Genomic DNA, 13,073 nt, shown 5'->3' on the forward strand with positions numbered 1-13,073 from the left:
GAGCTTCACTGTATAACATAGAGCTTCATAGTATAACATAGAGCTTCACTGTATAACATAGAGCTTCACTGTATAACATAGAGCTTCACTGTATAACATAGAGCTTCACAATATAACATAGAGCTTCACAGTATAACATAGAGCTTCACAATATAACATAGAGCTTCACAGTATAACATAGAGCTTCACTGTATAACATAGAGCTTCACAGTATTACACAGAGCTTCACAGTATAACATAGAGCTTCACTGTATAATATAGAGCTTCACAGTATAACATAGAGCTTCACTGTATAACATAGAGCTTCACAGCATAACATACAGCTTCACAATATAACATACAGCTTCACAGTATAACATAGAGCTTCACAATATAACATAGAGCTTCACAATATAACATAGAGCTTCACTGTATAACATAGAGCTTCATAGTATAACATAGAGCTTCACAGTATAACATAGAGCTTCACAGTATAACATAGAGCTTCACAATCCATACAGCATCCTTACAGTATATGCTGATGTACGATTATTTTATTTCTAAAGCAATAATTGTTACATCTGCTTCTGCTTGCTACTGAATACCTAGGGCTAATAAAAGTAATGATAAAATTCCCAACATCGTATGTAGCAATATTGTAAAATGAAGCAGTTGCAATCATCGGGTAATAACAATCATAAGTTGACAAAGAAAACATGAAAATAGTTTTAGAAATTTTTAATGCATCATTATATAAATTACACAAGTACAACTTTAAATTAGGAACTAAACATGCCTGATTAAATATTGTACATTAAAGAGTAGGAGTACTTTACAGAAGCCCTAGGTGGTCTAGGTTGTCAACCACTCTCTTCTTTGTATTATGGATTATAATGAACACTTCTAGGGCAGAAATGATTATGAGCTAAACCAGTGCCAATTTGACAGCACTAATACAAAGTTAATAGCCCTATTTCTAATTTGAGCACACAGTTGATTAGACTAGTAACAATTTTATAATGCTAGTATATAGTTGTCAATAATAACACTAGAAGACAATGATAACACTGGTACACAATGATAACACTGGTACACAATGATAACACTGGTTCACGATGATAACACTGGTAAATAATTATAACACTAGTACACAATGATAACACTGGTGCACAATGATAACACTGGCACACAATGATAACACTGGTAAACAATTAAAACACTAGTACACAATGATAACACTGGTACACAATGATAACACTGGTAAACAATTATAACACTAGTACACAATGATGACACTGGTACACAATGATCACACTAGTATACAATGATAACACTAGTAAACAATGATAACACACAGATCTTCAGCATACTTTGAGGTAGTATAGGACCTCCAACTTCCTGGGCTGGGTTTCCTCAGTCTGCAGGAGCTTGTGTCTGAGAAATGCCTCGCTGGTGACTCCCTCTCGCGCCTGGTCAAAGCACTGGGCTGCTTTCAATGGCTCACTTCGGAAGAATGCATACTTATTTGATAACTAATGAGTTTATTTATTATACAAATTGTGTACAAGAGAAAAATAAATAGCGAGGAACTTTCATTATTGAAGATTGTACAAAGTTGACATTTGAAATCTGTGGAAGAGATTGAAAACCTACCTAAAATGTTAATGGACATATGTTCATTAAACATATGAACACATAAATTCCTATAGATTAGGTAATTACTTTGATACTAAACTGAATGAAGCATTTTTTTCATCAAAATCTGCACTAGATCATCTATTCACACAGATCTGTATTACAGTAAGCGCCATGAAAAAAAACCTCAAAGTGCAGGTAGGCTGCCATGTACATACTAAAAGTGCAGGTAGGCTGCCATGTACATACTCAAAGTGCAGGTAGGCTGCCATGTCATACTCAAAGTGCAGGTAGGCTGCCATGTACATACTCAAAGTGCAGGTAGGCTGCCATGTACATACTCAAAGTGCAGGTAGGCTAGTCCCTGCCAGAAGCATCTCGAGGCGGCGTTGAACTCGCACCAGTGCTGGAGGGAACTCACATAGAACTGCAGGGGAAGGTACTGACAGTAGCCGACCAGAAACTCAGGGAACACGGTCTCCTCAGAGAGGGGCCAGCTGCCAAGATACCCAGCACCATTGTAGGAACAAGTAGTCATATAAATATTACATATATAGAACATAATGACATTAAAACAATAATGGTAATCAGAACAAATGGGCGCTGAAAAATACAATACTATTAAAAAAACAAAGAATCTTATAATGAATTTTAAATGGTTTCAACTCCCCATCAGTTAACATCAGGAATCAATGATTTTTTATACACAATTTTGAAGCATTTTACAGAAATCAAAAACATAATTTATCCAGAAATTAGGGAATTGAGTTACACCCAGATTGTTTTTTATGACAATTGGCAGGGATCTTTTTCAAAGGTATTAATAACACTTTAAAAGACCATTTAAAATAATAACTGTACTTATTTCATAACATGTTACAGACCCCTCTAACCATGACCTGTGATCTGTTGATTTCAAAATCTCGATGCAAATCAATATACCACTGCTCCATCTAAGGTAGGTATAAATATAGGAATATAATGGCTTTACATTTGTTTCACCCTAAGAGTGTGATTTAAACAAACTTAGAAGAGAATCACCATAAGATGTCACACAATAAACATCAAAGATTTGTTAAGCTATTTTCTATGTAGCTCAATATAATATATGAGTCATGTGACCCCTGGGGTGTGTTTGATTTTGCATCCAAGGGTCACAAACCAACTAAATAAAGGTAAAATATGCAATATAGCACATACAATAATAAAGCCCTCACCCTAGAGTATTCAGAGAAGATTTTTGAAATTATTAACTACATAAGTTTTCATAAATCATTTGACCCCTGAGAAATAATGTTTTTGGCACCAGGGACATGACGTGAACAAAATTATGAAAGGACCACAATAAGATGATATATGACAAATAATAAACTTCTAGGCCATGCAGTTTCAGAGAGATTTTTTAAATTTTTACTTTAAACATGTCCGGACAATCACTCCTACAGACAATCGCACCTCACTAAATTTTACAGGGTGAACAGGCGCTCCTACGATGTTTTGACAGGGCGGACAGTCGCTCCTACGATGTTTTGACAGGGCGGACAGTCGCTCCTACGATGTTTTGACAGGGCAAACAGTCGCTCCTATATTATTTTGCCAACCCAGACAATCGCTTCTAATTATTTGTCAACCCGGACAGTCGCTCCTACATTATTTTGACTCCACAGCAACATGTAGTATACCCCTATCAAAGGCTAACACCTATAATTAACCGATAATTAAAAATACCGACTCGTCAAAAGTAAGCCAATTCAACATGAGCCGATCAATGTGATTTTAATTAATGAATTTACTTATTAAGAAACTATGTTAGAGTTTGTCGATTCTCTAAATGTAAGTTAGCAAACTGTGAAAACAATATGTATATATTGTAATGTCCCACACCTTCAAATTTACTTCCAACATGGAACTTCTAACGAACAAACGCGGTCAGTCTGTGCTATGCTTAGACGGGCACTCGTATTCAAAGAAGCACACGTCAAAGTCTACAATACGATGTGTATGAGCAAAAGTCGTTTCCAATTCCTGCAAGGTTTCGCTCAGTGAAAGCCGACACATAAAAATAATTTTAATGTTATTATGCCCATTCGTTGTGTAAATAATATACTAAACAAGAGCTGTGTTCATGAAACACAATGCCTCCTACTGCGCCACTTTGAAGCCAATTATTTTACCTTTGACCTTGAAGGATGACCTTGACCTTTCACCACTCAAAATGTGCAGCTTCTTGAAATACCCATGCATATGAAATATGCAGTTGCTATCTTCAATATGGCAAAATTTGACCTTTGACCTTGACGGATGACCTTGACCTTTCACCACTCAAAATGTGCAGTTCCATGAGATACACATGCATGCCAAATATCAAGTTGCTATCTTTAATATTGCAAAATTTGACCTTTGACCTTGAAGGATGACCTTGACCTTTCAGCACTCAAAATGTGCAGCTCCATGAGATACACATGCACGCCAAATATCAAGTTGCTATCTTCAATATTGCAAAGTTTTGACCTTTGACCTTGAAGGATGACCTTGACTTTGACCTTTCACCACTCAAAATGTGCAGCTCCATGTGATACGCATGCATGCCAAATATCGCGTTGATATCTTCAATATGGAAAAATTTGACCCTTGACCTTGAAGGCTGACCTTGACCTTTTATCACTCAAAATGTGCAGCTCCATGAGATAAGCATGCATGCAAAATATCGAGTTGCTATCTTAAATATTGCAATATTTGACCTTGATGGATGACCTTGACCTTTCACCACTCAAAATAAGCAGCACCATGAGATATGCATGAATGCCAAATATCAAGTTGCTATCTTTGACCTTGACCTTTCACAACTCAAAATGTGCAGCTCCATGAGATACACATGCATGCCAAATATCAAGTTACTATCTTCAATATTGCAAAATTTGACCTTTGACCTTGACCTTTCACCTTGAAGGATGATCTTGACCTTAACCTTTAACCACTCAAAATGTGCAGCTCTATGAGATACAAATGCATGCCATATATCAAGTTACTATCTATTGCGAAAGTAATGGGCAATGTTACAGTTTTCGGATGGATGGACAGACTGACTGACTAACTGACAGACAAAACGAACAGTTCTAAAACTATATGCCACCCTTCAGGGGCATAAAAAAAGTTATGGCGAAAGTTAAAGTATTCGGACGGACGGACAGATGTATTTGACCTTTGACCTTAAAGGATGACCTTGACCTTTCACGTTTCAAAATGTGCAGCTCCATGAGATTTACATGCATGCCAAATATCATGTTGCTATCTTCAATATTGAAAAAGTGATGGCCAATTTAAAAGTTTTTGGACGGACGGACAGACACCATATATTTGACATTTGACCTTGAAGGATGACCTTGACCTTCATCTTTCACAACTCAAAATGTGCGGCTCCATGAAATACACATGCATGTAAAATATCAAGTTGCTATCTTAAATATTGAACAAGATGGCCAAGATGGCCCTAGTTCGCTCACCTGAGAGGAGTCAGTTCATTCAATCTTTACCAAACATCAAACTTGACCTAGATATTGTCCAGACAAACATCCTGGTCAAGTTTCATCATTATTGAACCAAAACTCTGGCATATGGAGTGATTTTGTTTTTGTAAGATTTGACCTGGTGGCCTATATTTTGAGTTGACCCCTTACCAAACATCAAACTTTGCTTACAAAAATAAATATTATGACCAAGATTCATAAAATCTGAAACAAAATTGCGACCTCTAGAGTGTTTACAAGGATTTTGTATAATATAATGAAAATTTGGACAATCTAAGGGCAATACTTATGGCATTCATTATGTGATATACAGTCAATCTTGTGCTTGCTACCACTTGAATTAAGCGACTTTTGTCTTATGCGACCACTTTGAATCCAGCCCTAGCGTTTTAACTATATTTTCATATTGTATTAAGCGTATTTGTCTTACGCGACCAGCGACCGCTGATTTTAGTGTATTTTGATGCCCAAGTCTTGAATTAAGCGACCGCTTTGAGGTAAAAGTGGTATATCTGTTGACCATTCAGGGACAAATCAGTGTTGATTGTTTATCTAAGCCGATAACATGAACGATTAAACCTTTGTTTTGATTTCACACCAGCCATTTTCCTTTGTCTCGATGACCGGTTCTGACCAGTGTTAATGCTGACTGCGTATCAATTTTTTGTGTTGAATAATACAATGAGGTATTGCCATTAGTCTACGGGTTAAAGAGTTTACTATCTGGGACATTAAGTGACAAATTTGATCGCCGATTTTATTGCAGAAACAATGCGCCGATGCGACAATTATTTTCACAGTGTTCCCGAGAGGTGTAAAAAATAAACTATTAATCTGTAACAAGTGTCGAAATCTGTTCATTAAAAAACGTAATTGTTATTAGTTTGTGTAAGCAAATTTTCCAATCAGGCCTGTTTATTTAGTTTTAAACCAAGGTGTTTTATTTATTTCCCTATGTACCATAATCGAGTCAGATATATATAAGCTTACATGCAGAAATTAAAATGTCAAAACAAAAAGTGTTAACGTTAAATGAGAAAATTTGGGTATTGGAAGTGTCAAAGAGTCAAAATGCACGTAAATTTTTATCGCGAATGAGTTTAGAGTCGGAAAAACCAGAGAACCATTTACATTGTATTTAGAATTAGAGAAAACAAATAAAACTTATATTAAGTAAAACATTGTTTTATTCATTTAATTTATATTTAGATTCATTTGATTACAAAAGCTGAAATCGCTGTGTCAAAAGGAGATAATCCTATATCTGGATTTAAAATCAAAGGTCTGCATTCATCCCAAATGGCCTTTTTTTATTTAAAGACCATTTTATTAAGAGACCACGTTTACTCCCTTTAGTGGTCTCTAAATACAAGACTGACTGTATATTAAACCAATCTTTTCACCACGTTTCATGATGATTGGGCAAAAAATGTGACTTCTAGAGTGTTCACAAGCTTTTATATAAATATAAGAATACTTACACACCCCCCCCCCCCCCCCCCCCGCCGGCCATGTTATTCAACTGACCGGAACCATTTTCACACTCAACTCTCATATCAAGGAAACAAATGTTCTGACCAAATTTCATGAAAATTGGGCCAAAAATGTGACTTCGAGAGTGTTCACATGTTTTCACTATATACATATAGAGAAAAATGCCCCGTCCACTGGCGGCCACGTTTTTTCACCAGTCTGGACCATTTTCGAACTCGTCCGAAATATCAATAAAACCAATGTTTTGACCAACTTTTATGATGATTGGGCAAAAATTGTGAATTCTAGAGTGTTTACAAGGTTTCTCTAGAGCCAAATAAGGAAAACTGCTCCCCCCCCCTGGCAGCCATGCTATTGAACTAACCGGAACCATTTTCAAACTCAACTCTCATATCACGGAAACAAATGTTCTGACCAAATTTTATGAAATTGGGCCAAAAAATGTGACTTCTAGAGTGTTCACATGTTTTCACTAAATACATATATAGAAAAATGCCCCGCCCACTGGCGGCCATGTTTTTTCACCGATCTGGACCATTTTCGAACTCGTCCGAGATATCAATAAAACCAATGTTTTGACCAACTTTCATGATGATTGGGCAAAAATTGTGACTTATAGAGTGTTTACAAGGTTTCTCTATAGCCAAATAAGGAAAACTGCCCCGCCCACTGGCGGTCATGTTTTTCAACAGACCGGAACAAATTTTGAACTCAACCGACATATTATTAAGACAAACATTTTGACAAAGTTACATAAAGATTGGGCATGAAATGTGACTTCTACAGTGTTTACAAGTTTTTTCTTTTTTTTGACCTAGTTTCCTAGTTTTTGACCAGGCATCACCCAGTTTCGAACTCGACCGAGATTTCATTGGGACAAAGCTTCTGACCAAGTTTCATGAGATCAGACAATAAATGTGGCCTCTAGAGTGTTTACGAACAAATGTGGACGGACGGACAGACGACAGACAAAGACCGGTCACAAAAGCTCACCTGAGCAATCAGGTGAGCTAAAAAGATGCAATGATTATAATGCACACATGTCAGATGGATAACAAAGTTATAAGGTGTTCAAAACATCTACATGATAAATTCCATTTTCGGCTGATTTAATAAGAAAATTCTATCAACTTGACCATTATATAGTTTCATGATCCTAAGCTTTCTTGAGTTATCATCCGAAAACCATTTTACTGAGTCAAGTAACCGTGACCTTGACCTAGTGACCTGAAAGTCAATACAGGTCATCTGCAAGTCATGATCAATGTACCTATGACGTTTCATGATCCTCGGCATAGGTCTTCTTGAGTTATCATCTGGAAACCATTTTTCTAAGTTGAAACACCGTGACCTTGACCTTTGACCTAGTGACCTGAAAATCAATAGGGGTCATCTGCGAGTCATGAGCAATGTACCTATGAAGTTTCATCATCCTAGGCATAAGCGTTCTTGAGTAAAACAATTTTACTATTTTGGGTCACCTCAATGTACCTATGAAGTTTCATGATCATAGGCGTAAGTGTTCTTGAGTTATCATCTGGAAACCATTTTTTTAAGGTGAGTCACTGTGACCTTGACCTAGTGACCTGAAAATCAATAGGGGTCATCTGCAAGTCATGATTTATGTACCTATGAAGTTTCATGATCCTAAGCATAAGCGTTCTTGAGTTATCATCCGGAGACCATTTTACTATTTCGGGTCACCTTGACCTTTGACCTAGTGACCTGAAAATCAATAGGGGTCATCTGCAAGTCATGATCAATATACCTATGAACTTTCATATCTTAGGCATAAGCGGTCTTGAGCTTTCATCCGGAAACCATTTTACTGTTTCGGGTCACTGTGACCTTGACCTTTGATCTAGTGACCTGAAAATCAATAGCAGTCATCTGTGAGTCATGATCAATGTACCTATGAAGTTTCATGATCCTAGGCATAAACATTCTTGAGTTATCATCCAGAAACCATTTTAGTATTTCGGGTCACCGTGACCCTGACCGTTGACCTAGTGACCTCAAAATCAATAGGGGTCATCTGCAAGTCATGATCAATGTACCTATGAATTTTCATGATCCTAGGCGTAAGAGTTCTTGAGTAATCATCCGGAAACTATTTTACTATTTCGGGTCACTGTGACCTTGACCTTTGACCTAGTGACCTCAAAATCAATACAGGTCATCTGCGAGTCATGATCAATGTACCTATGAAGTTTCATGATCCTAGGCCTAAGCGTTCTTGACTTATCATTCCGAAACCATCTGGTGGACAGACATACGGACCGACATGAGCAAAACAATATACCCCCTCTTCTTCGAAGGGGGGCATACAAATGTGACTTCCATAGTATTCGATCACAAGGTTTGACCTAAACCATTTTTGAACTCAACTCTCGTATCAAAGAAACAAATGTTCAGACCAAATTTCATAAAAATTGGGCCAAAAATGTGACTTCTAGAGGACGTGTTAACATGTTTTCACTATATACATATAGAGAAAAATGCCCCGCCCACTGGCGGCCATGTTTTTTCACAGATCCAAACCATTGTCGAACCCGTCCAAGATATCAATAAAACCAATGTTTTAACCAAGTTTCATGATGATTGGGCAAAATTTGTGACTTCTAGAGTGTTTACAAGGTTTCTCTTTAGCCAAAAAGGGAAAACTGCCACTATATACATATAAAGAAAAATGCCCCGCCCACTGGCGGCCATGTTTTTTCACCGATCTGGACCATTTTCGAACTCGTCCGAGATATCAATAAATCAATGTTTTGACCACCTTTCATGATGACTGGGCAAAAATTGTGACTTCTACAGTGTTTACAAGGTTTCTCTATAGCCAAATAAGGAAAACTGCCCCGCCCACTGGGGCCATGTTTTTCAACAGACCGGAACCACTTTTGAACTCAATCAAGATATCATTAAGACATACATTTTGACAAAGTGACATGAAGATTGAACATAAAATATGACTTCTTCAGTGTTTACAAGGTTTTTCTTTTTTTGACCTATTGACCTAGTTTTTGACACGGCACAACCCAGTTTCGAACTCGGCGGAGATTTTATTGTGGCAAAGCTTCTTACTAAGTTTCATGAAGATGGGACAACAAATGTGGCCTCTATAGTGTTTACGAGCAAATGTTAACCGACGGACGGATGGACGGACGACCAACAAAGACCGGTCAGAAAAGCTCACCTGAGCAATCAGGGGAGCTAAAAAGTTATGGCCAATGTTAAAGTTTTCGGACAAACAGACAGACACCACATATTTGACATTTGACCTTGGAGGATGACTTTGACCTTCACCTTTCACCACTCAAAATGTTCAGCTCCATGAGATACACATGCATGCCAAATATCAAGTTGCTATCTTGAATATTGAAAAAGTTATGGCCAATGTTCAAGTTTTCAGACAGACAGATGCCATATATTTGACATTTGACCTTGAAGGATGACCTTGACCTTCACCTTTCACCACTCAAAATGTGCAGCTCCATGAGATGCACATGTATGCCAAATATCAAGTTGCTATGTTCAATATTGAAAAAGTTATGGCCATGAAAGTTTTCGGACGGACGGACAGACTGACACACTGACTGACTGGCTGACTGACTGACAGTTCAACTGCTATATGCCACCCTAACAGGGGCATAAAAATTCACGATTAAAGTGAGACTGCACGATTTTTTCAAATATTTACGAATTTATATAAAATGTGTAAAAAACTTATTGTACATATATTTCAATATAAATTAAAATAAAGTTAATAAGAACATGTGTCAAAAAATGCGAATGAAGCCAGATATTTAATTCTGAAATCGAAAATGTCTATACAGTCGAATTCATCAGCATGTTGCATTTTATGAATTTCGTTTCATAATTTTTCTTGTCTATTTGGTGTAATTGTAACATAAACTGTGTGTAAAACATAGAACATTTTATCGTGCAGTATCACCTGAACACACTATTTTAATAATAATAGAAATGCCGATTAAGAAATCGTTCAGTGTCATATATCAATGGGTCAAATGTGATAACAATGACCTAACCAATTGTTTACTTACCTTAATTAACTCAAATGTGATAACAATGACCTAACCAATTGTTTACTTACCTTAATTAACTTAAATGTGACGCCAGTCTGTAATCTTTATGCATGGTTCGCACATCATAGGTGTCAAAGTGGTCATTATCGATTGATACTACCATTGTTGATATAGCAATTATTGATAAAATGATATTAACTGAAAGATTGTACTTGAAAAGGGTGTTTGCGTATTATTAAGACTTTTTGAATGTTGCTACCTTATTTGCCAGAAACACATGTATGTGGCTGGAACCATGTCGATGGTGGAGTTCCTGCAGAGTGTTGGGCACAGTATTCATATTGGCCACTAGGATGTGTTACAATAAAGATAACTGACTCGTAAAAATCGAGTGCGTGCATAAATGTACATATGTGCTTCCTTTCGTTTGTATGCGCTTTCTTTTGCGTATTTTGTGTGTATACATGTTTATAAATGTCATATAAATGTCATATCTTAAATACAAATGAAACAAGGCTATTGTCAAGCAAAATTAAAAATATTAAGAACTTTGAAAGTTATCGCAGGATCCAGAAAAGTGTGACGGACGGACAGAAAGAACGCAAACCATAAGTCCCCTCCGGTGAAACCGGTAGGGGACAATAAAGAACAACATTTCATCTATGCGGTTTTTATGTTGATTCCATTCGCAAAATGTCACTTATTCCAATAAATGTAATGTAGGAACGAATGTCCCATGTTGAATCAGCTTACTTGGCAAATTTAATTGTCGGTTATTATAGGTGTTAGCCTTTGATCGGCCTATACTACCTTTTGCCGTGGAGTCAAAATTATGTAGGAGCGACTGTCCGGGTTTACAAAAGAATGTAACATTGATTGTCCGGGTTGGCAAAATAATGTAAAAGCGACTGTCCGCCCTGTCAAAACATCGTAAGAGCGACTGTGCACTCTGTCAAGTTTTGCGTATGAGCGATGGTCCGTAGGAGCGATTGTCCGGGATTCAAGGGAAACAGGCAACTGATTGGGCAGGGCCATTAGGGACGTAACTTTATGCTCCCCAAATTCTAAGATCAATACTACCAACCATACTTGCAGCATACCTGTACCTTATTGAGTGTTACTACGGTCTTCAGGGTACTTACATAAGTGTTGCTAAGGCGGTAGCCATGGTGAGAAGGCCTTCTGACCACACCCCTGAGGGCTGGTCCATGAGGAAGCGGTCAGAGGAGAGGACTGTCCTCATCTTCTCTCCTCCACAGCCCAGGATGAACAGCTCCAGGAGACTAGCCCCACGGTGCTCTGAGGAATACATGAACATGCACATATCTGGGTAAGAATTGACCTGCAGGTACTTGCAAATCAAGATCCCAGACACAAGCATGTGAAGGGTGTTAACCAATGAGTGCTAATCCTTACCTATCTACCTAAACAAAGATTAAGGTTTAATGACAGCTTAACTGGACAAGCAAGTGTCAAATTACAAGGGTCAAATGCCAGCTTAATAAACAGTGTATTGCACTCTCTGTAGTGAAGTCTCTGGATTGCAAAACAAGGGCATGATGTGTGGAGATCACATTTCATAAAACTTTTTTGATGTGCTAACAGTTCTTTGGTATTTTAAAAATAAAACATCACAAATAATTGTAACGTGGCGTCTCATCTGTATCCAAACTGTTTGCTATTCTGATAGTATTCTTTGAAAAAAATCGAAGAAAATGCTAATTTTAGAAATTCAGCTGACCACATATTAGCAGACGACAAATTTCCCAGCATGCAAAGGGTTAAAGAAGCTAGCAAAACAGCCAAAATGGTCAATACAAAATTTTAGCCTCTATTTGTTCACAACGTATTTATATATGCAGGGGTTTAGTACTAATTTCTGAAAATGGTATCAAGAAAGTTAATTATGTAATTGATGGAGCTACTCAGTTATTGATGAATACAGCTGTTTAATACTGAGGAATACAACATGATGCAAATTGCGTGTGATTTGTCCTTATGACTCGCTCTCTATTTGCCAATGGACCGTGCAAACTGAGGACTTCTGGTTGCAATAAATTCCATTAAATACTTAGTTACAACTGTGACAACAGTGCCTTTCTCTTAACTATTTACCACTTAGATACGTATTTTACCCATTTGTAGTCCCTTAGAAAGTTATATTTAAATAGAGCTTTGTCACAGAGGTGACTAATACCCTCACATGCCGCATTGACACAGAATATTGTGCATGTTGTCTTCACAAAAAACAGCGGACACCATGCTCAATGTTTAAAACGCACATAGTGACCCTGTGACCTAGTTTTTGACCTGGTATGGCCCATGTTCAAACTTGGCCTCCACATTATCTAGATACAACTTCTGGCCAAGTTTGGTGAAGCTCGGAAGAAAA

The 13,073-nt window shown here is 37.4% G+C and overlaps 1 protein-coding gene across 3 annotated transcripts in view; it reads right to left on the minus strand.

Annotated features, from left to right (window-relative positions):
* LOC127842211 (nuclear pore complex protein Nup160-like) overlaps positions 1 to 13,073 on the minus strand; it is a 100,763-nt gene that overhangs the window by 28,225 nt on the left and 59,465 nt on the right. For all 3 annotated transcript variants that reach the window (XM_052371615.1, XM_052371633.1, XM_052371624.1), the window contains 3 exons: positions 11,824 to 11,980; positions 1,956 to 2,111; positions 1,350 to 1,482 (listed from right to left, as the gene is read on the minus strand). In XM_052371615.1, coding sequence (XP_052227575.1) covers positions 1,350 to 1,482; positions 1,956 to 2,111; positions 11,824 to 11,980 — 446 coding nt within the window. The remainder of the gene's footprint in view (positions 1 to 1,349; positions 1,483 to 1,955; positions 2,112 to 11,823; positions 11,981 to 13,073) is intronic.

This window comes from Dreissena polymorpha, chromosome 1 (assembly GCF_020536995.1).
Source record: "Dreissena polymorpha isolate Duluth1 chromosome 1, UMN_Dpol_1.0, whole genome shotgun sequence".
In the NCBI taxonomy this organism is placed as follows: Eukaryota; Metazoa; Mollusca; class Bivalvia; order Myida; family Dreissenidae; genus Dreissena; species Dreissena polymorpha.